A 25953-nucleotide genomic window follows, 5' to 3' on the forward strand; every position below is an offset into this window, starting at 1 on the left:
AAATGTTTAGTCTGATTTAATGTTAGACAATGAAGGAAAACAGGTTATGTGTCTTTATACACTGTAGGTAAATATCTGGTTTCAACTGAAAATTTAATGAACTTGATAATAAAATGCAGCCATATCCAGAAAAGTTGCCATTTACTTAATATTATATCAAATGAAAAACATACAAGTTACAGAAAAATACTGTTAAAGCAATTCATGTTGCTGTCTTTTTTCATTGCTCTTGATCTTTCCACCTCACACAGACAGCCACACCGACAGTCCTAAACAGCTGTCTTGCTTGGGTTATTGGGGTCAAAGGTCATGATTTCCATGTGGATAAGACCTAGAAAAGGGAAAGCAAAGTTAAACTTAGCAGAGAAATCACTCGGGTACAAACACATCTTTCAGGAAGAGGAACTTTAATACACTGGTCGACTTCCCCTAGGATTCAGATCGGTCCACCTTCAGGTCCACCATACTTACTCTTCCATTCTCCGACGTCGAGGTCAAGGCTCTCAAAGGAGTCGTCATAAGGTTCTGAGTCTGGCTCTGAGTCTGGGTCGTGGTATTCAGCCAGAAACGGGTGGGCCAGTCCTTGCTTGGCAGTGAGCCTCTTCTCTGGATCCAGCAGCAACATCCCCTCCAGAAGACTTACAGCTGGAGGTATCAGGACAGACACCAACACTTATTCCATTTACCATCAATGCTGTTAGACTTAAAGTGTATTTACTGAAACAGCTATAAGTGTTTTTATTATCACCACACACTATGCTTCTGGTCTAAAGTAAAGTCAGCACAAACAAACACACCCTTTTCGCTCATTGCTGGAAACACTTCTTTAAAATTCCCCTTCTTCTGTGGAGGGAGACCTTTCACAAATGACTGTGCCTGGAAAATAAATGAGAGGAGTCACATGATATTTGTAGAAACATGGAGGAAGTGACAAACACAAGAATGTCCTGATAAAGATGGGTAAAAAAGCCTTAAAATAAATCATTTTTTATTACAATAGAATAATTTCCATCCATTCACCCAGCCATGATCTATATCTGCTTATCCTTACAGGATCACAGTTCTGCTGGTGCCTATTTCCATTGGTCTACGGACGAGAGGCGGGGTAAACCCTTGACAGGTCCCCAGTCCATCACAGGGCAACGCAGACACACAGGACAGACAACCATGCGCACACTCTGACCTAAGGGAACTCTAGAGAGACCAGTTAACCTGTCCGTCATGTTTTTGGACTGTGGGAGGAAGCTGGAATACCTGGAGAGAACCCAGACATGCACTGGGAGGACCTGCAAACTCCAAGCAGGAAGACTTCAGGCTGGGATTTGAACCCAGGACCTTCTTGCTGCACGGCAATAGTGCTTAGCATAATGTAACACCACCAAAATATAGAACAACCCAACTTTTAATTTAAGTACATTTATTTCCATATAAAACATTGCACGGTGGCGCAGTTGGTAGCACTGTTGCCTTGCAGCAAGAAGGTCCTGGGTTCAATTCCCAGCCTGGGGTCTTTCTGCAAGGAGTTTGCATGTTCTCCCTGTGCATGCGTGGGTTCTCACCGGGTACTCTGGCTTCCTCCCACAGTCCAAAGACATGCCTGTTAGGTTAATTGGTCTCTCTAAATTGCCTTTAGGTGTATGAATGAATGTGTGTGGTTGTTTGTGTGTTGCCCTGTGATGGACTGGCGACCTGTCCAGGGTGTACCCTGCCTCTCGCCCGTAGATTGCTGGAGATAGGCACCAGCTCCCCCGTGACCCACTATGGAATAAGTGGTAGAAAATGACTGACTGACTGACATTGTTTTTAGAAAAATCACCTGTGGCGCAATTATTGGCACGCCTAACGATCTTTTGAAAATAAACATAACTTAATTGTTTTTCCTTCACCATTCACGTTATTTTAGGTGGGTCAGAGTTTTTTGAAACTTCTAATTAATGTCCATGGTTTCTTATTTCTTTGCATTTAAGGTTAGGGTCCATGTTTATGTTGCAACCATGCAAAATACACAGGATGGCAAGGTAGGTCATAACAAAAGAAAAAAAAAAACAGGTTGCTGGGTGTGATGCCAGCATAAACCTCTCTCCTACCATCATAAAAACAGATGTATGGAGCTTAATAAACTCTACTGAAAATGTGTGCTTAGGTTGGATGATTCTAAGATCGGGTTTTTGGCAAGAAAGCTCCCAAGGTGCATTCAAAACAAAACAAAGAATATGCAAAAATGTACTTCTTAATCACTATTGAGTATGGTGGAGGATGTGTGATAATGTGGGCCTTTTTCTCCTACAAAAGGACTTTGAAACCTCTTACAAGGTTCACGATCCTGTGCATTGTATGAAATATCAGGACCTTTCAAATAAAACCTGGAGGACTTCAGCAGTAAACTGACTTTGGGTCCTTGTTGGGTTTTTCAGCAGGATAAAGATCTAAAATGTATGGCCAAATCAAAACAAAAATTATTCATCAGACACAAAAATCAACTTTCTTCTATGGCCATCTTAGTCTCAGTCCTAAATCATATAGAAAACCTGTGGAGAGCATAACAGAGGAACCAAAACGATATAGAGAGGAATGGTCAAAGATCCCCCTCGCTTTGTGCTCCAACTTTGTCAGATGTTATAGGAGAAATCTAAGAGTTGTCCTGTTGGTAAACTAGGGAAGCAACACCATTTTAAAAAAATACTATTTTCTTTACTAAATAACTGTACTCTAAAATGTTTTTCAATGTGAGATTCAGGATGTTGACTGGAATAAAAGATTCATAGATTTCCAGTTTGTTTTTTTTTTTACACACGTGTGTAGTATACTGCAGTTGTCAGTATGCTTATTTACAGAGAAAACGACATGTAGTAAAAAGACAACTCACATCTTTACTCTGCATCTTCTGCACCAGGGAGGTGTCTGGTGTTCCTGTCAGATGGAGGATCTTCCTCAGCTGATCGATACCTGGATGCTTAGGTTAAGGAAAACCAGGGCGACCTGTTTGGAGTGTAACTCTGTAGTACAAATCTAATCAACTAAATTTAATTTGAAGATTTTGTTAATACTGATAATTATGAACAAATGTATTAAACTAAAATCGGCACTTCCCATCTCACATGCAGGCTATTATTCATCTTAAAGTTTAAACCAGTAAATGAAAACACTTGTAACAATTATGTTACATAAACTGATTTCTGTGTGCAAAATGGTAATTATTTCATTTAAAACTCAATCCTACCACATTGCTAATTTTCTGCCCCTATAGTTGAGCTTGAAGACACGTGTGGTACGACACATGTGGATACTGTCGTGTCCTGGGAAAACCACCGAGCCGGTAATCATTTCAGCCAGGATGCAGGCGGCTGACCAAACGTCCACTGCAAACATGCAGAATTTTTGTAACAAAAATACAATTTGATAGGTTGTGTTGTGACCTACTTTCATAGAATGTATCATTTGAAACAAATATCAACGACAGGAAATATTTTTATTACCTGTTTGACTGTAGTGCATCCAGTTGAAAATGACCTCAGGTGCTCTGTACCAGCGGGTGACAACATAACCCGTCATTTCACTCTCGGTTTGTCTCGCCAGACCAAAATCCAGAATCTGAGAATAAAAACACTTGATTTTAAACACAGACATTTTGTTTTACCTTTTAATATGAGCATCAGTGTACTTTATACAAATGTGGGTTGAGCTATTGAACATATCCCTTGAACATTTTCCCATTTGGTCACATTATAGCCACAAACTCGACTGTTTAATATCAAGATTATAAATGACAGACCACACTTAATTGTAAAATGAAAAGCAATTTATTACATGGTTTACACATTTTTATATGAATGAAATCTGAGCATTGTGGCATGGATTTTTGTATGCAGTCCCCCTGAGTCGGTTCTCTGTAGAATCACAATTTTGCTGCAGTTACAGCTGCAACTCTTTTAGTGGTGTGGATTATGATTACTGATTATAAATATTTATCAAAATTTATAATTAAAAATCATAATTCAGAAGAAATAAAGTCTAACCAAAAATCATTTCTTACAAATAGAGATCAGAGATACACCCTGCTGGTGTGATTATTGGGCTTACAGCACAAAATAATTACAATTTGTTTATTATCATTAATACTTGATAATTATTTACCAAAACCATGCCAAATGTCACTGTGTTATCAATCGTTTTACCAAATGGTGGGAAACACTAACCTTATTTTGACTTATAATCACTCTTACACAAAATAAACACAAACACTGGCTCTTTATCTATGTGAAAATTTATTAAACCAATAGTCCCTCTTACAACCAACTAATAATGTTCAACCACTTGAATCTAATAAAGCATGCACTATTCTACAAAAGAGGTACATTAATAACCAAAATTAAAGATGCGTGCTGAGGGTATATGGAGATCAAACCAGCAGTTTACGGACTGAGTGGGCATGTATCAAAGCTTCGGATTGACTTGGAATATGGAAAACACAAACAGTAGGGATCAACGAGTTTCCACATAGGCAGCAGCTTCGGGAGCGGCTTCGGGAGCGGCTTTATCAGCATACAGTCATAAAACGCCCCCTAAGGCAGGAACTCCATGAACAAAAAGGGCCATAAACTGTGAAACAATGAGCTACACATGAGGCTCAGTTTGTATCCTCAGTCTGCTTTATGAATTTACTTCAACTGGGTCAGCGCTCAGTTGTTTAAAACACGGTAAACGCTTCAGAGTCCAACAATTTTAAACAGTCATCAGACGGTTCTGCTGAACTTCAATAAAGCATTGCATGCGACATACAACTTAAAACACATTGAGTAAAATGAATGGCTATTCAAAATCACTCTACTATCCCTACTTTAAACTGCCCAGGCAATTTCTACAGAGCCAACAAATAGAAACAAGATTACTTTGTGTCGTCTTTACTGTGCAGCAAGTAGAGAGTGTGGACTTCATTGGTCCATGACAAACTGGGGAACGGTCAACTCCTCCAATTTAGGCAAAAGGGGGAAAATGATGGACCGTGTACATTTGGCTGGAATACAACAAAAGTGGGTTTTTCTTGATTTGTGCATTTCAGACATGCCTTTGATCGGTAAATATTCTGATCTTTTTATTCCAGCAAGTTTTCTAGCTCTGTCTAGCTTCTCATGAGGTTGGCCAGTGATGGAGAATAGAGTGAAAACCCGCCTCTGAGCTTTTTATTCTCCAGAGATCGCCTCTAAGCGTAGTATAGGTACACTACGGCTGGAAATGGAGGATGAACGTTGGTTTCCGCTGGTTTTTATAAACTCTGGTGATGTCAGAGCTGCGATGCCTGTTGAGCTGCGACATCTGTTGCTGAGACGCATGCTAAGCTGCGAAGCATGCTGGGAGGTGTAGTAGCAGCTAGCCTCCGGTCAAAATCGATGATGGCCCAACACACACCTAAAAATGTGTTCATTCTTCTTTGCACAATAGCTCCAGCTAAGGCAGATTGGATGGGAAGTGTCTGTAAACATCCATTTTAAAATCTTGTTCCAGATTCACAATTAAATTTGAGTCAGAACTTTGACTAGGCCATTCTAACAAATGGCTATGCTTTGATCCAAACCATTCCATTGTAGCTCTGGCTGTGTGTGTTAAGGTTGTTGAACTTTTGCCGAAGTGACAAGTCTTTCCCTGTCCTGTATTTAGCTCCAACTACCTTCTCATGTCCCCTCTGACCAGTTTTCCTATCCCTGCTGAAGACATGCATCACCAAAGCATGATGCTACCACCACGTTTCACCATAGGGATCGTGACATCAGGGTGTTTGTTTTCCTCCACACTTCACCTTTTGCATTAAGGCCAAAAACTTCAGTTTTGCCCTCATCTGACCAGAATACTTTTTTCATGTTGGCTGTGTTCCTACATGATCTGTGGCAAACTGCAAATAGGTCTTCTTATGGATTTCGTTTGACAATGCTCACAAGGCCAGATTTGTGGAGAACATGACTAATAGTTGTCCACATGTTCTGGGTCTGCAGCCCCTTCAGGGTTACCAGGGATCTCTTGACTGCTTCTCTGATTAATGCTCCTCTTGCACTGCCTGTTTGTTTAGGTGGACATTCATGTCTAGGTAGGTTTACAGTTGTACCAGATGCTTTCCATTTTAGGATAATGGGTTGAACAGAGCTCTGTGTGGTTTCAGATGTTGTTTCATAAGCTGAACCTGCTTTAAACTTCTTCAAAGCTTTCTCCCTGACCTGTCTGCTGTCCTCCTTGGTCTTCATGATGTTGTTTGTTCACTAATGTTCTCTAACAAACCTCTAGGACCTTCACAGAAAAGATGAATTTATAGTGAGATTAGAGCACCCAGATGGCTCTATTTACTGATTGGGGGACTTTTGAGTCAGCTACACTGAATTTTATTCAGAACAATACAATACAAATCCGTGACACACCTTTTTTGATTTTTATTTGAAAAAAAAAAAAGAGCCATGTATCCTTTTTCCACTAACATCATAATCCTAAACTACTGTGTGTTGGTCTATCACATCAAATTTCAATTAAATACATTCAAGTTTCTGAATGTAATAAGAGAAAATATAAAAAACTTCAAGTACAGTGAATTCTTCTGCAATGCTCTGTACATTTTGAGAACTTACCTTTAATTCACAGTTCTCACTCACAGCGAGATTGCCCGGCTTCAGGTCCTACAACACACAAGCAACACCTTGGCATTAATTTCTGCCGATGCTTGCCTCTTTGCTGACAGCAGGACGGAAAGTATTTGTTTTTACTGTCACTAAAAACAACTCGAGTTATTGCTGAGCGAGACACCAAAGCTGATATACCAACCCGATGTATGATCCCAGCAGAGTGGATGTACTGCAGAGAAGATAGAGAACACAGATTTAAGCACATTAGGAGACACCACCTGCAGATTTTATTTACCTGCAAACAGAACAAACTCCGAGAAATGTCGGAAAAACGGATCAAACAGAGACAATATCCTAAGATATTTATAGCTAATTGCAGGACATGGAGGACATTCACTCCAAGTTGGGCTACTTTTCCAGTTAGAAACGTGCAGCTAGTTTTGTTTCCATAAAGCACTGTTGGTTACACATTAACTAGCAGTGCCTGGCGAGGATAAATAAGGGTAAGGCAGTCAAACACCCATGACACACTATGGAATAACGAACAGATTATCTGACAAGCTTAATTTAAACATACCGTTAAATGAATTTATTATGCAGATTATTATTATGTATTTATTGTGTTTGACACAACAGTCAAATATTTTTCTAATGGTTCAAAAGAAAACATTTACTTTTTCTAAGACGATGAGGATATACATATATATTAACTGTATAACAAGACATGCAACATTTGTTTCTAAACGTCTGACATTAAATCAGAGCACACTCTTCCTGCTTTAGGTTAGTTAGATTTACCAAAATTATTTCTATTTGCTGGAAGCAGTATTAACGGCCTCAGTTGGCCTTTTGTATTAGCAGCACACAGTTCCAGTAACCAGGATTAGTTGAGCACTGAAAGGTTGAGCCTAAAGGTATGTAATGATCTGCTCTGCATGGCCAGACTACAAAAGAGCAAGATGTAAAAGTATTTTTCAGAAATTGCCAAACCATTCTCTCCATTATCTTTTTTAAGCTTTTGCCCCCTTACAGAAAGCTTCTGCTTTTTTCACCTTTAAATTCTTCAGATAACTAAACACATTTTAATATCAAAGGCAACCTGAATGAATGCAAAATTAAATTTTTAAATGATGTTTTCATTTTTCAAGGGAGACAAGATATCCAAACCAATGTGGCCCTGTGTCAAAAAGAAAACGGCCACCCTTAAATCATGAATTAACTGTGATGAACCACATTTTGTTGAAAATGCAATTTCTCTAGCCACTGTCTGGCTTTATTACTGCCAGACCTAAATCAATAAATCAGTTTAAAAGAACCTGTCTGACAACACGAAGTGGGCTAAAAGGTCTCAGAAGCAACACACCATGCTCAGATCCAAAGACATTTAAGAACGGTGAGAAATGAAATCCAAACTGACATTTATCAGTCTGGATTTGGTTAGAATTTTTTTCTAAGCCTTTAGGACTCTAGAGAAACACAGTAAGAGCTGTTATCAACAAACACAGTAAACAGTGGAACAGTGGTAAACCTTCCCAGTAGTGGCCAGCCTACTAAAATTACTCCAAGAGCACCTAATCCTGGAGGTCACCAAAGAACATCTAAAACACTGCAGTGGCTAACTGGCTTCAGTTAAAGGCACCATTTATGGTCTAGCAATAAGAACAAACTGGGCAAAAAATGGCTTATATACATTACAAAATGTCTCTTTACTGGCTGTCACAATTTACTCAGATATGAGGAATCTGTTTGTAGTTAGTTTAAAATATTGATGCTTTTCTAATTATGGAGCCTAAAATGCACACAACCTACCACTCTCTCTATTAGAGTTTAGATCAGCATTAAATCTGACTGCTTAGCTGTAGTAGTGGTCCCTACGATTTCAGATGATGAAAAATTACCATCTGCCAAACCACAGTTTGTGAAATCATCTATATGACACATTCTGTCCATTGAGGTTCTATGCTCTTGTATAGTTCTATGTTCTCCATTCCCCATTTTTATCTTGGGTGCAGTTTGCTCCAAGCAAACTTGGACCACAGTGGAAGAAGGTGGCTGCTTGGATGAGATCAAGTTTCACTTTTTGGCCTACATGCCAAACTTTATGTGTGGAGAAATAATATCACAAAAGAAAATCTCGCTAAACACATCATCTCCACTTTGAAACATGGTCATGGCAGCATCATGCTTTTCTTCAACAGGGTGATGAAAACAGATGGAAATCTGTTTGGAAATGTTGTTTTGGCCTGAAGGCATTGTTACAGTATATAGATGTCATTCAGGCTTAGAAAATTAAAGGGCTATTTACACCAAAAAAAGAAAAATACTTGCTTCCTTTGTTGTACACAGTTATTCTGGTTGTTGAATGGATGGATTTTTTCACCCCACCAAGCATCATCAGCCCTTTTTCTGAGGTCTTCTTCCATAAAACTCTCACTTAGATCAGATTTTGACAAATTCGGATGAAGCCAACCTGCAAATTTTGACCTTAAAATGTGATCTAAATTTGTCCCATTTTCTTCAGGTTTGTTTCAAAGACATTTGTTAAGATCTGGTTTTGCTTTTGATTTCATTTAAAAAGAAATGTAGAAAAATCAAACATTCAGCAAACAGTGTAAATGACAAACAGGTATACAATTTTCTTTTGCTCTTTAAACTTCGTCCCTGGTTTGTTCACAAGATGTTTTTTTTCTACCCAGAGACGACTTTTATCTTTATGATCTTGGGAGGCAGTAAGAGTTTTGGTTTTTTTCGCCTCTGTGCATGTTCCACCTTGTGGAGCTGCTGCTGCTTCCTTTTGTTAATCTGACTCGGTTCAGACTCGTTGAAGCAGAGAAAGTCTGACACTTCCAACCCAGTGAGATTGCTGCTGAGACTTTTACAGAGATGCACAGGTGTGATAAACACACAATGGTGCCATCAGAACTGCGGAATATTTTATCTTTCTAAGAATTCATGGCAGCATGTAAACAGGTTCAGCCAGTCCATCTCTTATGGTTGATTTTTTTCTGCTTTTATGGTTTCTGTACACACTTCTGTTTGGTTTGTCAGCTGCCAATGGTTCAACTGCTTTCTCTTTTTAAGGAATGAAATAAAATTTTTAATGTGCATCCAGTAATTCATATTCATACTGCTTACTGCTTGAACTTTAATGTGGAAGACAAACACAAAGTGGTCCAGAGCTGTCAAATTGGAAGCATAATGATACCTGATTTTTCTAGAAATAAAAACCTGAAAAGTGTGGTATGCACTTGTACTAAGCCCCTTTACTCTGATAAAGGGGCTTAGAATAAAATCAATTTCAACCAATTGCCTTCCGAAGTTTCACAATCTCACTATAAATCCAGCTGTTTGTACGCCCCAGAAGTCTGGCCTTTATGGATGAAGTTTACCTCAAACTATGCAGGAGAGAAAGCAAATTTGTGGAACAATGTGTTCCTATGAGAGCAAAATGTACCTTTTTAGCCTACATGTGAAACTCTGTGTGGAGGAAAAGTAACACTGCACAGCACCCTGAACCCGCCTTCTGTGGGATGCTGTGAGGATGCTTTTCTTCAGCGGGGGCAGGGAAGCTGGTCAGTGTTGATGGGAAGACAGATGGAGCTAAAATACAGGACAATTCTGCAAGGAAATCTGTTAGAGGCTGTGACAGGCATGATTCTGGAGCGGAGGTTCCCCTTCCATCAAGTAAGCAACCATAAATATACAGGTCCTTCTCAAAATATTAGCATATTGTGATAAAGTTCATTATTTTCCATAATGTCATGATGAAAATTTAACATTCATATATTTTAGATTCATTGCACACTAACTGAAATATTTCAGGTCTTTTATTATCTTCCCCCAGTGGGCCCACCACCTGCAGGGGGAACAGTGAGGGACCGGTGCAAAGAGGATTGGGTGGCGGACGAAGGTGGAGACCTCAGCGGCCCGATCCCCGGATGCTTAGGCTAGCTCTAGGGACGTGGAATGTCACCTCGCTGGGGGGGAAGGAGCCTGAGCTTGTGCGGGAGGTCGAGAGACATCGACTAGAAATAGTCGGGCTCGCCTCCACGCACAGCGTGGGCTCTGGAACCCATCTCCTTGAGAGGGGTTGGACTCTCTTCTACTCTGTAGTGGCCCACGGGGAGAGGCGGCGGGCTGGTGTGGGTTTGCTTGTTGCCCCCCAGCTCAGCCGTCTCGTGTTGGGGTTTACCCCAGTGGATGAGAGGGTCGTATCCCTACGCCTTCGGGTTGGGGAGAGGTCTCTGACTATCATTTCAGCCTATGGGCCGAGTGGTAGTGCTGAGTACCCGGCCTTCTTGGCGTCCCTGTCGGGGGTGCTGGATAGTGCCCCTCCCGGGGACTCCATTATTCTGCTGGGGGACTTCAACGCCCACGTGGGGAATGACAGTGACACCTGGAGAGGCGTGATCGGGAGGAATGGCCTCCCCGATCTGAATCCGAGTGGTGTTTTGTTATTGGACTTCTGTGCTAGTCACGGATTGTCCATAACGAACACCATGTTCAAACATAAGGGAGTCCATCAGTGCACTTGGCACCAGGACACCCTGGGCAGGAGGTCGATGATCGACTTTGTTGCCGTATCATCAGACCTTTGGCCGAATGTTTTGGACACTCGGGTGAAGAGAGGGGCTGAGCTGTCCACTGATCACCACCTGGTGGTGAGTTGGATCCGTTGGAGGAGGAGAAAGCCGGACAGACTTGGCAGGACCAAGCGCATAGTGAGGGTCTGTTGGGAACGCCTGGCGGAGCCCTCGGCCAGGGATGTATTCAACTCCCACCTCCGGGAGAGCTTCGACCAGATCCCGGGGGATGTTGGAGACATAGAGTCCGAGTGGACCATGTTCTCCGCATCTATTGTCGATGCTGCTGCCCGTAGCTGCGGCCGTAAGGTCTGCGGTGCCTGTCGCGGCGGCAATCCCATAACCCGGTGGTGGACACCGGCAGTAAGGGACGCTGTCAAGCTGAAGAAGGAGTCCTATTGGCTGTGGTTGGCTTGTGGGACTCCTGAGGCGGCTGACGGGTACCGTGAGGCCAAGCGTGCTGTGGCCCAGGCTGTAGCAGAGGCAAAAACTCGGGCCTGGGAGGAGTTCGGTGAGGCCATGAAGAAGGACTACCGGATGGCCTCGAAGCGATTCTGGCAAACCGTCCGGCGCCTCAGGAGGGGGAAGCAGTGCTTCGCCAACACTGTTTATAGTGGGGGCGGGAGACTGCTGACCTCAACTGAGGACATTATCGGGCGGTGGAAGGAGTACTTCGAGGATGTCCTCAATCCTGCCATCACGCATTCCATGGTGGAAACAGAGGCTGGGGACTCGGGGTTGGACTCTTTCATCACCCAGGCTGAAGTCACCAAGGTGGTTAAAAAGCTCCGCGGTGGCAAGGCTTCGGGGGTGGATGAGATCCGCCCTGAGTACCTCAAGTCTCTGGATGTTGTAGGGCTGTCATGGTTGACACGCCTCTTCAACATTGCGTGGCGGTCGGGGACAGTGCCTCTGGACTGGCAGACTGGAGTGGTGGTCCCCCTTCTTATGAAGGGGGACCGGAGGGTGTGTTCCAACTACAGGGGGATCACACTCCTCAGCCTCCCTGGTAAGGCCTATGCCAGGGTATTGGAGAGGAGAGTCCGACCGATCGTCGAACCTCGGCTTCAGGAGGAGCAGTGTGGTTTTCATCCCGGCCGTGGAACACTGGACCAGCTCTATACCCTCTACAGGGTGCTCGGGGGTTCATGGGAGTTTGCCCAACCGGTTCACATGTGTTTTGTGGACCTGGAGAAGGCATTCGACTGTGTCCCTCGTTATGCCCTGTGGGGGGTGCTCCAGGAGTATGGAATCAGGGGCCCTTTATTAGGGGCCATCCAGTCCCTGTACGAGCGGAGCAGGAGTTTGGTCCGCATTGCCGGCACTAAGTCGGACCTGTTCCCGGTGCATGTTGGACTCTGGCAGGGCTGCCCTTTGTCACCGGTCCTGTTCATAACTTTTATGGACAGGATTTCTAGATGCAGCCAAGGGCCGGAGGGCGTCTGGTTTTGGGACCAGTGGATTTCGTCTCTTCTTTTTGCGGATGACGTGGTCCTGCTGGCCCCCTCTAGCCAAGACCTACAGCATTCGCTGTGGCAGTTCGCAGCCGAGTGTGAAGCGGCTGGGATGAGGATCAGCTCCTCCAAGTCCGAAGCCATGGTAGTCGACCGGAAAAGGGTGGCTTGTCCTCTTCAGGTTGGAGGGGAGTTCCTGCCTCAAATGGAGGAATTTAAGTATCTCGGGGTCTTGTTCACGAGTGAGGGAAGAATGGAGCGGGAGATCGACAGATGGATCGGTGCGGCTGCCACAGTAATGGGGGCGCTGTGCCGGTCCGTTGTGGTGAAGAGAGAGCTGAGCCGAAAAGCAAAGCTCTCAATTTACCGGTCGGTCTACGTTCCTACCCTCACCTATGGCCATGAACTTTGGGTTATGAGCGAAAGAACGAGATCCCGGATACAAGCGGCTGAAATGAGCTTCCTCCGTAGGGTGGCCGGGCACTCCCTTAGAGATAGGGTGAGGAGCTCAGCCATCCGGGAGGGGCTCGGAGTAGAGCCGCTGCTCCTCCACTTCGAGAGGAACCAGTTGAGGTGGCTCGGGCATCTATACCGGATGCCTCCTGGGCGCCTTCCTCGGGAGGTGTTCCAGGCACGTCCCACCAGGAGGAGGCCCAGGGGACGGCCCAGGACACGCTGGAGGGATTATGTCTCTCGGCTGGCCTGGGAACGCCTTGGGCTCCCCCTGGAGGAACTGGAGGAGGTGTCTGGAGAGAGGGATGTCTGGGCGTCTCTGCTGAGTCTGCTGTCCCCGCGACCCGGTCCCGGATAAGCGGAAGACGACGTGTACGAGTACTTTTATTATCTTAATACGGATGATTTTGGCATACAGCTCATAAAAACCCAAAATTCCTATCTCACAAAATTAGCATATCATTAAAAGGGTCTCTAAACGAGCTATGAACCTAATCATCTGAATCAACGAGTTAACTCTAAACACCTGCAAAAGATTCCTGAGGCCTTTAAAACTCCCAGCCTGGTTCATCACTCAAAACCCCAATCATGGGTAAGACTGCCGACCTGACTGCTGTCCAGAAGGCCACTATTGACACCCTCAAGCAAGAGGGTAAGACACAGAAAGAAATTTCTGAACGAATAAGCTGTTCCCAGAGTGCTGTATCAAGGCACCTCAGTGGGAAGTCTGTGGGAAGGAAAACGTGTGGCAGAAAACGCTGCACAACGAGAAGAGGTGACCGGACCTTGAGGAAGATTGTGGAGAAGGGCCGATTCCAGACCTTGGGGTACCTGCGGAAGCAGAGGACTGAGTCTGGAGTAGAAACATCCAGAGCCACCGTGCACAGGCATGTGCAGGAAATAGGCTACAGGTTCTGCATTCCCCAGGTCAAGCCACTTTTGAACCAGAAACAGCAGCAGAAGCGCCTGACCTGGGCTACAGAGAAGCAGCACTGGACTGTTGCTCAGTGGTCCAAAGTACTTTTTTCGGATGAAAGCAAATTCTGCATGTCATTCGGAAATCAAGGTGCCAGAGTCTGGAGGAAGACTGAAGAGAAGGAAATGCCAAAATGCCAGAAGTCCAGTGTCAAGTACCCATAGTCAGTGATGGTCTGGGGTGCCGTGTCAGCTGCTGGTGTTGGTCCACTGTGTTTTTATCAAGGGCAGGGTCAATGCAGCTAGCTATCAGGAGATTTTGGAGCACTTCATGCTTCCATCTGCTGAAAAGCTTTATGGAGATGAAGATTTCATTTTTCACCACGACCTGGCACCTGCTCACAGTGCCAAAACCACTGGTAAATGGTTTACTGACCATGGTATCACTGTGCTCAATTGGCCGGCCAACTCTCCTGACCTGAACCCCATAGAGAATCTGTGGGATATTGTGAAGAGAACGTTGAGAGACTCAAGACCCAACACTCTGGATGATCTAAAGGCCGCTATCGAAGCATCCTGGGGCTCCATAAGACCTCAGCAGTGCCACAGGCTGATTGCCTCCATGCCACGCCGCATTGAAGCAGTCATTTCTGCAAAAGGATTCCCACCAAGTATTGAGTGCATAACTGTACATGATTATTTGAAGGTTGATGTTTTTTGTATTAAAAACACTTTTCTTTTATTGGTCGGAAGAAATATGCTAATATTGTGAGATAGGAATTTTGGGTTTTCATGAGCTGTATGCCAAAATCATCCGTATTAAGACAATAAAAGACTTGAAATATTTCAGTTAGTGTGCAATGAATATAAAATATATGAATGTTACATTTTCATCATGACATTATGGAAAATAATGAACTTTATCACAATATGCTAATATTTTGAGAAGGACTTGCACAGCCAGAGCTACAATGGAACAGCTTACATGAAAATATAGTCACGTATTACAGTGGCCTAGTTCAAGTCCAGACTTAAATCTAATTGGGAATCTGTGACATGATTTAAAAATTTGTGTTCACAAAAATCCTTCCGACAGAGCTTTTAAAAAGATGAAAATGCAAAAGTCTCAGTTTGTAGATGTGCAAAGCTGGTATAGCTCAGGAGCAGCTAGCCTCAGGAGCTTTCCAGATTTTTATTTAAAAAAAGAAAATCCTACTGTCCAACTATGCTCTTTGTGTTGGTGCATCAAAGAAAATCAAACAGAAATTTGTGTTGTAACATGACACAAATCTGAAAAATACTAAGGGATGTGAATACTTTTGGAAGACACTAGATATTTTCAAAAGTCTATGCAATAAGTAACCCGTACAGTACTGGTACTGTAGGAGTTAATATTTAAAACTAATTGTAAGATAAGACTCCAAACCACTCACCTTCAAGCCTCTCAGGAGTTGGTAAAACAGATATGTGATAATACGGTCTGATAACCTCTTCCTCTTTATAATGTGGCCCAGATCTTGGGCTACAAAGGGCATCACCATATAACTAAAGACAGACAAACATCAAGGAAGGAAAGAAACAAAAGGATAAAGATAAAAAAATAAAAAAAACATCCATGACCAAAGCTAAAATTTAGGATATCTGAAGCACCTTATAAAAACTAAACATGAGATCAAAATATCCAAATTAACAAACCAAGAAAAATAAACAAGATGAAGCTGAAACATAGATGCAAACTTGAACAGATAATGCAGAAACTAGCAGTAGTTCTCTACTTACAAGGTTTGGAATTTCTCCAGTGTGGAGTCGGGTGTAAAGACGTTAAGAAGGCAGATCACCTTTAAAGAAAAATATATGAATCCATAAACAAGCTCATTGATTAGATTTACTTGTGATAAGTTTCCCATTTTTTATATTTATATTTAAACATGGTAAATGTATCATTTCTATCAGAAAGTGTGAGCAGTAGATTGAAAAAGCACATGTAACATCATAAGTTATACTGGCATTCATGTTGAGAATACCAAAGAGTGTTCTCTGTGGTACCCTCTGAAAATAACTGCAGATTGCATGTTCTTGATTAGTGCATTTTATGTATAGACACTCACAGACAAAAAGAGCTGAGCACCGTCTAAAAACGATGGTTTGATTTGGATGTTATATAGTACACATTTAGACCAGTGAGCTACATATATGATTCAGTTTGCAAGGAGTTGACCCCACAGGGTTGCTCTTCTGAGTCGAGGGATGTGCTACAGGCGCTCACAGGAGCATCCAACAGTCAAAAACAGGGAGAGAAGGTCATCTGTTACAGGAGATGCCTCATAGATTTCACTAGACCGCATTACCAGTACTTGACAGAGCATCATGGGTTTCGCATTTTTGGTTTGGAAAAGGCTGTACTTGCATGGCATCAGGGCCTCAGTCAGGATACTGATGCCTTAATTTAAAGAGCTTGGTTTGAGTTTTGAGTTGACTTTGGGTGATTCTTTGTTAGCTTGTGTTCCGGAATTGTTTTGATAATAGATTTCCAATGTTTCGGTGTTGGCTCTGTCTCAGTTCACCCCTTCATCATTTTTTGCCTCCATTTCGTACCTAAGCCTTGCCAATTTCCACTTCCGTTCTGCAACTATAAACAAACCATTTCATATCCATGTATCTAAAAATTGCATATCAATTTAAGTATTTCTAAGATACATAGCTATCAAACTACCCAAATCTCATAAAAAGTTAACTTAATTGTATTTTATTTTCAGAACACTTTGTGTTATACCCTATTTTCATGTATTTTGGTTCTGATCCCTATTTGACCACAAATAACCAGTGATTCTAATGAAATATGAGATTAAGAAAAACGACTTTAAAACATCGTTCCCTGATAGGCACGGATCAAAGAATGGTCGTTGGGAAATCTCCCGTGTCGGATGGTTCCTTTTTGTATCTGAAAAAGCTGGGTACATAAAGCTGTCTCACACCTGGTTCCAAAATCACCCTCGTCAGTACTTATACTGCTTGGTTTGAGTGATTACTTGTCAGATCCTCTGTTTTCATGCATGTTTGGAACCTTTTTTCACTCCCCAGTTTTAGCATGTATGTGGAGCTCATTGTCATATTAAACAAACCATTTTGTGATGATTTGAGTTTTGTGACATGGGGCATTATCCTGCTGGAAGTAGCTATCAGAAGAGGGGTACACTGTGGTCATAAAGGGATGGACATGGTCAGGATCAATACTTAGCAAGGCTGTGGCAATACAACGAGGCTCAAATGGTGCTAAGGGGCCCACAGTTTGCAAAGAAAATATCTTCTACACCATTATGTCACAACCAGCAGCCTAGATCGTTAGTACAAAGTAGGATGGTTCCATAGTTTCATGTTTTTATGCCAAATTCTGACCCTACCATCTTAATGTGTCAGCTTAAACTAAGACTTATCCAACAAGGCAAACTATTACCAATCTGTGAGAACATGGGTGAACTGTAGCCTGAGTTCTCTGTTCTCAGCTGACAGGAATGATACCTTAGTGTGATCTTCTGCTGGTGTAGCCCATCTCTTTTGAGATTTTAAGTGTTGTGCACTTAGTGGAGGGATTCTACATACCCTAACTGTAACAAATGATCATTTGGGCTGATACTACTTATCATCTCAAACCCATCTGCCCATTTTCCTTTGGCCTCTCTCATCAATGAGGCTTTTTAGTCACACAACTGCTGCTCGTCGGATATGTTCTGTTTTTCAGCAGTCAACTGTTATTGAAACACTCAGACCAGCCCGTATGGCACCAACAACCATAGTACATTTTAAAAGGCACTTAAATCTCATTTTTTCTCCATACTGATGTTCGTTTTTAGCTTGATCATGCCCATACATGGTTGCCTGAATTGGCATTTGCATTAGCCACCAATTGAACATATTTACTTCATAAAGTGTCTGCTGAGTGTATATTTCACACTTGACAGTGGGACATACACACATTGTTTACATGTTTGTTCACAGTGTGCAATTAAGTTGAAACTAATAAAAGATAAAATAACTTTTATAAAAGATGATTAGTTGTTAGTTGCATACATTCTTGGACATCTTGGCAATATATGTACCAGCTCTTTGCTAAATTAATTACATATTATATCCATGAATGGCTACTAAATTAAATATATGCTAACCTAGTTGCTTAACCGTTTTCCTACAGAGGGTACATGTGAAAAGGTTGTTGCTGATAGCTGCTGCCTCTATGAGGGTTACAACAACACACATCCCTTCCAGCCTGTCAGGACACACCTGTGAGGTTATGAGCTTTTGTTTTGCGTATCTGCAAAAATCCCCTTTCACTGAAAGGATAGAAAAGCTTTTTGAGCCAGTCAAGAGTAATCACGTCTTTGATAATGGCAGTTTCACCAGAGGTCCTACATTGTCATAACAGAAACACAAAGAAGATCCAGTGGGGAGGTATTATTCTTAATCAGGAATGAAGGCATGATAAAAATGTAACCAATTTTAACATCAGTCAAAGATAAACTGAGTAAATACAAAAAGCAGTTTTCAAATTTCATTCATTTAGAGAACAAAACCAACCAAACCAGTCCAGGTGAAAAACCAAATAACCCCCCTAAACCTGATAGCTGCTTCTATCACTCTTGGCATTGAGTCATCAAGTGTTTGCTATAACCGGCTTAAATCACTGGAGAAATTTTGGCCCGCTCTTCTGTGCAGAATTGCTTTGCACATTGGAGGGTCTTCAACCATGATTGGCATGTTTAAAGCCATGCCTCATCACGACTGGATTCAACTCCGGACTTTGACTAGACCACTCCAAAACTTTTTTTGTAGCCATTCAAAGTTGCACTTGCTGGTATGCTTTGGATCATTGTCCTGCTACATAACCTAAATATTTTTGGCCTTAAAGTGATGGCCAGACATTCTTCTTTAGGATCTTCTACTAGAGAGCACAAGTCATAGTTCCATCAACTTCAACAAGTCATCCATGTACTGAAGCTGCAAAGCAAGCCCAGATCATCACACTATGACCACCATGTTTGATTGTCAGTATGATGTTTTTTTTCTGAAATGCTGATTTTTAACCCAGATTTAACAAATAGTTAGATTATGTCCTGTCAGTCCACAGGACAAAAGAAAATTGTTGGGTATCATCACAATGTTTTTCTGGATGTGAGATGGGCCTTCATGTTCTTTTTGATCAGCAGTGGTTTTCAACTTGGACCAACTGCATGGATGCCAGTTTAGCCCAATCTCTTTTTATTGTTGAATCATGAAACCTGACCTTAACAGAGGCAAGTGAAGCCTGAAGGCTTGATGTACTGTTTTGGGTTCTTTTGTGACCTCCAAGATAAGCCACCAATGTGCTCTTGGCATGATATTGGTAGGCCGGCTGTTGATGTGCATATTCCATGTTTTCTCCATTTAATAACGGCTCTCATTGTGGTTTGCTGGAATCCCATTGCATTAGAAATGGCTTTGCAACCAGACTGATGGCTGTAACTCTTTAGATTAGGGCATGAAGTGTTGTTGTTTATTTATTATTTATCTTCTACCCTGCTTCATATTGTTCAACAGGTTCTATTCAACTGATTTATTAATCCTACAGATCAGGCAGTAACCAGACCTGCATGTGGCTTGTGAAAATAAACCAAAGAAACATGGTTAATTCATGATTTAACAAGGGTGGCAATTAAATTCTTACATAAGTTTAGGTTGCTTTAGATGGCATCTTCCTCTAATAGATGAAATCATTTAAAAACTGCCTTTTGTATTTATCCAGGTAATGTTTTTCTAATGCTAAATCTTGATAACCTGAAACATTTAAGTGTGACAAGGTAATCTTTAAGGGGGGAAATGATTTTTTTTAGCAGTACTGTATTTGTAGAATGCAGACTCATTGTCCTTTCCTGTACTGTTCCTCACATTGTCATGCTGAATGTGGCGGAGCAGCCTGAGCTCCCTGTAGGCCCGCTTTGCATGGATGAGGGACTGGAAAGGCCGATACAGCTTCTTGATTGCCACCTTCTCTTTGGTCTTCTGGTCGATGGCAGAGCTAAACAAGATTAAACACATGGTCTTATTTACAGGAAAGAGAGTGGCTCACATGATTCATATGGATACAGTGATGGAAGCCTGCAACCTAAGGGTTGCTGTTTTAAATATTTAAAACTTATATAGCCTGATAATAAGAAAAACTATAAATCTGCTGGCTGAAATAAATTCTGATCTCTGATTTGTGATTTAAAAAAACTAAATACAACATTTAATAACATAAAAAGAAATCAGACAAACCATTTGTCTATATAGGATCTTAACAAAAACAGTGTCATAGGTCAGGACCTTCTGTTTTTCAGTGACCACTTTAGATAACTCATCGAGTGTATCTGCTCTTTCAGTGAGTGATCACTAGAAAGAACTGCATCTTGGGACAGCTTGCATTCCTGCCTGTTGTTTTGAAAGTTGGTGGTGGATGGATTCTTATCATGTCAGGGGACTTGCATTGACTTGCTGTTTTGCTTCAGGCAAAAAGTGTTTCTGTAAGCAAAACGTTTCACCTTGGCCTCTTGGGCTGCCTGAGACACACAGCAATGGAATGCACATTTAAGGCCTAAAAGCACATAGCCTCTAGAGAATAATTTAGAATGTCAGACAATTTGTGCCCAACCTTAGTCAAACACTTCAAATACTAAGTTTGGTTGCTCTAAAGCATCTATAAAACTACAATAGCAGCTTTAAGAATGATTATTGTAGCAAAAGGAACAGCCTGAACATTAGAAAAGCTGTGGGATCTAAATGTATTCCCATAGGATCTGATGGAGAACAGCCATAAAAAAGTTAACTGTAGACTTTAGCGCAGTCAGCAGAATTAAAATCTAAATCTGTGATTATATGAAGGAGAAAAAAAGAGTTCCAATATCTATTGTTTTACAAAATGAACGCTGTTTTCAAGGAGTGTGACTCTTTTCACCTGTTCACCCAAGGTCCTGCGGTTCAACTCACCACACTGTCCCGTAAGCTCCGGAGCCGATCGCCCACAGCGTCGTGTATCTGTCCGGTACAACCCAGGTGGTTTTCTGGACCTCCACCCTGTGGAAACCCGGTCTGACAGGAGAATCGCTGACCGGAGACTGCATGGCGCTGCTGGATTTCAGGCCGCTGTGGGCACTTTGACCACGCACAGTTTCTACCTGACAGGTGGGGTCTGCGCAGGGACACGCCCCCACGGGTTTTCCGACACACTTCCTCCGTTTATTCAAGAGGAGCTGCAGAAAACCCAAACATAGACAGTCTGATCGAAAATATAGGACATTTATTTAACACATTTCAAAACAGAAAAAGATTAATTAGTTCATGTTTTACAGTCCAATACCATTCCGCGATCATCTCCTTTAATTCGCTGTGGGACTTTGCTCCTGCTTTATTTACAGGACAGAGCGAGAGAAATGCGACTACTTGGCATGTTTCTGAAATTCTAATTTTGGGGGACAAAAGATTATTTGTGTGTGTGTGTTGATTTTTTAAGATTTACAACTTCGTGTTTTGGCGTTTTCAATTTCATAAAATGGTTTATGGCAGTCCATTACTGCCATTTTTTTAAACAAATCCAAATTATTTGAGACAAGGTTGCAATTAAAGGTTCCCTTACATTTCAACAATAATAGAGACTGTAATAAAGACTGGAGACAAAAAAAAAATTATAAATCCAAATTTGTACTTACAGTCATGTGAAAAAGTCAGGAACCCCCATTAGACAGTTCTTTTAAAATAAATCTTCAAATATTATTGCCTAATCGTTTTATTTTCTCTGGAAAGTACTCTGCCTGAAGAAAAACTAGGTAACCCTACCCTAACCTCCTTCGACTAAAATCCTTTCATTGAGTATGTGAAAAATGCCCCCAAAAGGATAAAAATCTGGACAACAGTTTTTGAATATACTGGTATCTTTTTTGGTCATTGTGATGTTTCAGGGTCCAGTTTTGATTAAGTGTTTTTTAACAGATGGTCTCACATTTTCCTCAAGCACCCTCTACTACATGTTGCATGGTGGGTTACGCACACACCCCGCTGTAGCAAAATATCCCCAAATTATGACACTAGCACCTCCATGCTTCACAGTTGGTTTGAAAGAGTACCAAGTGAGCTTTCTCTGTGTTGTCTCTGGTGAACTTTAGTCAATCCTGCATGTTTTCCTTAAAGAGCAAATCCCCTACCAGACTCATAAGCTGCTATAATCTTCTTTCTGAAGATCTCGGCAGCTTGCTCAATCTCAGCATGGTATTCACTCTCACTTCAACGGACAGGAGCACCAAACTAAACGTCTAAACATGACTAAACTAAACTAAACAGGACAATCCTCCTCATTTATCCCTTACCAGAAATTACATGTTTGTACTACAATTCGCAGAAAATGTTCAAATGTTTTTTCTTTAGTTTTTATTGTTAATTTATACTTGACTTCCCAGCGTTGATAGAATTTATAAGATGTCCTAATTTTTTCACTTGACTGTTCACCAATCATGAGAAATATCAATGACACCTGCTGATGATCGTAGGTGGTTCAAGGAGAGGAGGAGGTTGGCTATTCATTCATAAGCTTGGGTGACATCCCATTCTATCAATTCTAGTTCTTATGGGAAGGCTTTCAACCAGGTTTAGAGGTCTGTTTATGTATATTTTTAATCCTTCTTCTGAAACGCATTTGTGAGGTCAGGCACTGATGTTGGACGAGACGATCTGCCTGCAGTCCCCCTTTTAATTCATCCTGACTATTTAACCTAACATGTATTCCAAAAACATGCATGTTAAGTTAATGTGTCTCCCTAAATTTCCCTTCGATATGAATGTGGATATTTCTTTGTCCTGTGTGCCACTGTGGGTTGCACTGGTAACTTGGAGACCTGTCCAAAGTGTACCCTACCTTTGTCTGATGACTGCTGGAGAAAGGCATCAGTAGCCCAATACATGTGTAAAGGTAAACCATTTTAGACAATGACTAAATGAATAATAAAAGTGCATCAAAGTACATGCTGTTGGTTGACGTGTTTGTACTCCAAAGCAAAGGTGGTGGATGTCTTAGATTTAAAACATATAAAAAATAGGAATAAAACTTCAAATTTTCCAATGTTCGACCGGATAACTGACCAGAGCTGATCAAGGAAAAGCTGGCTGAGAGATTTGATTTAGTTTATTACACTTTCATAAAAAAGGATTCAGTTAGTTTGCAGCTCTCACTGAAGTATTTTATATTGAACACTGTCAAAAATCAACACGTTTAAGCTGTTTTGGTTGTTCCTGGAGTGTGGGTGTACATTATTAAGGACAACACAATTTCATGAATGCCTAATTTTAAGCCAACTAAATGGAAAGGTTTTCGTGTAGTTGGTGGTTAGGTTCCACATTTCAATTTCATTGTACTTCAATGACAATAAAGGATATTCTATTCTAGTAAACTTAACAAAGATAACAGGTTTAATGTCACAAAAAATGGAAAATCAGCGTACAACGTTTGTTGTTATTGTTGTCGAAGCTCCTAATCAAAATAAAATAAAACTAATTTTCTTGAGTCTTGTTTAAGAAGAAAACTATTTATATGAACTTTTTGATACATAGCTTTTGGTGCTGGGCTTTGCTGATACTCTCAAGTAAGGATATTTCAACAAAGTAGATAAGCACATAAAGTTTGAGGTGTGCTTAAAGAACTGAACAGCTCTTAGGTTTTTGCTTTTAATCCTTAATGAGGAATGTAGATCTATTTAGATCTGAAAACCTTTCTTTTTTTTCTCTGAAAAACAAAACATCATTCAGTAGGAGACCTTAGAAACTAAAGACTTAAAACAAAGAAAACCGTTACACAAAGACACAGTTAACCTTCGATTAAAAAGTAACGGGTTCACTAAACACTGTCCTAAAATCTCAGCACTTTCCGGCCCGGTGTACAAATTCAATAATGCTATCTCTCAACCAGCAGAGGGCAGTCTCTCCTTCTCCGCGCTTCACCAGACCATGAGTAGCTGTCTTCAGCCTGACTGAAAGCTCTGTTTTCATAGTTACCCTCAATGGACATGTCGATTTAAAGCGGTGTAGTTACTTTGCAGAATTGAGATTAGTTGATGATGAAAAATAATAGCAGTAACAACAGGAATAAACGACTTCTACAAGTGCCGAAGAAGCTAAAATAATTTAAAAGATGCGTAAAGAAAAACTTATTTGGTGGGGAATTTGATCACAGAACTAGATTTATAACATCTAATACCATCCATGCTTCTCCGTTTAATATTGAGTGCTACTGGCAGCCTTCAGCATGCAACAAGGAGCTTGCAGATTACATTGTGAAGCCAGCAGAGGCATGACAGTCTCCCGGAAAAAGATTTCCAAAATAAAATACCGACTGTTGAAACTGTTTTGGCCTAAAGCATGTAAATACAGTTTGTTTAAGTTCTAGCCATAGTCAAGACGTTTATTTTGACACTTAATCTGAATAACTGAACCCAGGTTTCTATTAAAAGTTTATAAATCTGAGCCTCTCGCAGTCAGTTTGCCAAAAGCCCTGCTGGACTTTGAACTTTGTGGCAGGATGTAATGTGTGCAGGATCTACACTGCACACTATCACTCAGAACAAACTATCCTGACAGTTAAACAGGGGTGTGGCACCGTCATGCTTTTCTTCAGCAGGGACAGAGAAGCTGAGCAGAGTTGATCGGAAGATGGCTGGGGCTAATTACAGGATAATCTCTGAGGAAAAGCCATCAGAGGCTGTAATTGACTTGAGACTGGGGTGGAGATTCATCTTCCAACAGGACAATGACCTTCAACATACAGCCAGAGCTAAAATGAAATGGTTTCGATCATAGCATATCCATGCTGTAGAATAGCACAGTCAAAGTCAAAACCTACATCTAAACAATAATCTTTTTGTTTTACCAGACTCGAAAATGTGTTTCCAAACAATCTTCATCCAATCCGACTGAGCTTGAGCTGCTTTGCTAGATAGAATGAGACAAAAAACAAACAAACTCTATTTGCAGCAAAAGCTCGTTGGGGCTAAACACAAAGGCATGCCACACTTTTCAGCTTTTCATTTGTGATACATTTGAAAATCACATATCCTTTTCCTCAAATAAGAAACATACAAATAGATTTCAGGTAGGGGTTGTCACATGAAGCATCACTGAAGAGGTAGCGCAGATATGTGAGACACACAAACCATATAGAATACACATTATGTTTGCTCATATAAATCTTATATAAAAATATTTCTAATCTAAGTATTTAGAATAGAAATATTGTAAATGTCTGTGTTTATTAAAATGGTGCTCATCTTTGGACAATGGTGCTCAATTGCGCGAAAGGCGGGGTACACCCTGGACAGGCAACACACACACACACACACACACACACACACACTCTTGTTTTGCTATATGTAGTGAGGACCATGTGTTGACTCCCATTGACTTCCATTGATTTTCAGTCATTTTCAACCCTTTCTATGCCCTAACCCTGACAATAACCCTAAACCTAACCATTACCAGTGCATACCTAAACCTAACCTTAACCTAAAGTCAATTCACACCTTAGTCCTAAACCTAACCGTTAGCAAAATAGGTCATGAGGACCAGCAAAATGTCCTCACTTTGGTACAAACGGTCCTCAATTTGATGGTGAAATTGGGAAAATGGTTCTCACTGTGATGCCAAGACAGGAACACACACACACACACACACACACACACACACACACACCATGTACTCGTACACACTCATACTAAAAGGATAATTAAGAGAGACCAATTAACAACCATGCTAACCCCCTCCCTCTCGATCATAGACTGCGGGAGAAAAGGCCCAGTATGGAAGAAAATGGATGGACGGATTATTATTGTTAACTTTATTTTGAAGGTGACCACACGGCACTTCCGGTCTCCTCCCGTCTAACTCCGTGTTGTCGTCGCT

General features: G+C 41.4%; 1 protein-coding gene across 1 annotated transcript; it reads right to left on the reverse strand.

Moving 5' to 3' along the window:
• Positions 1 to 21190, reverse strand: zgc:171775 (STKc_p38 domain-containing protein). The gene is made up of 12 exons (XM_047371265.1): positions 21004 to 21190; positions 19927 to 20056; positions 15787 to 15845; positions 15441 to 15552; positions 6802 to 6831; positions 6609 to 6656; positions 3477 to 3591; positions 3288 to 3359; positions 2867 to 2946; positions 798 to 876; positions 472 to 645; positions 1 to 331 (listed from the first exon to the last, which is right to left on the reverse strand). Exons 1-12 carry the CDS (start codon positions 21135 to 21137, stop codon positions 270 to 272), a joined length of 1095 nt encoding a protein of 364 aa, XP_047227221.1. The 5' UTR covers positions 21138 to 21190; the 3' UTR covers positions 1 to 269.
• Positions 21191 to 25953: the final 4763 nt, after the last annotated feature.

This window comes from Girardinichthys multiradiatus, chromosome 1, assembly GCF_021462225.1.
Source record: "Girardinichthys multiradiatus isolate DD_20200921_A chromosome 1, DD_fGirMul_XY1, whole genome shotgun sequence".
Classification (NCBI taxonomy): domain Eukaryota; kingdom Metazoa; phylum Chordata; class Actinopteri; order Cyprinodontiformes; family Goodeidae; genus Girardinichthys; species Girardinichthys multiradiatus.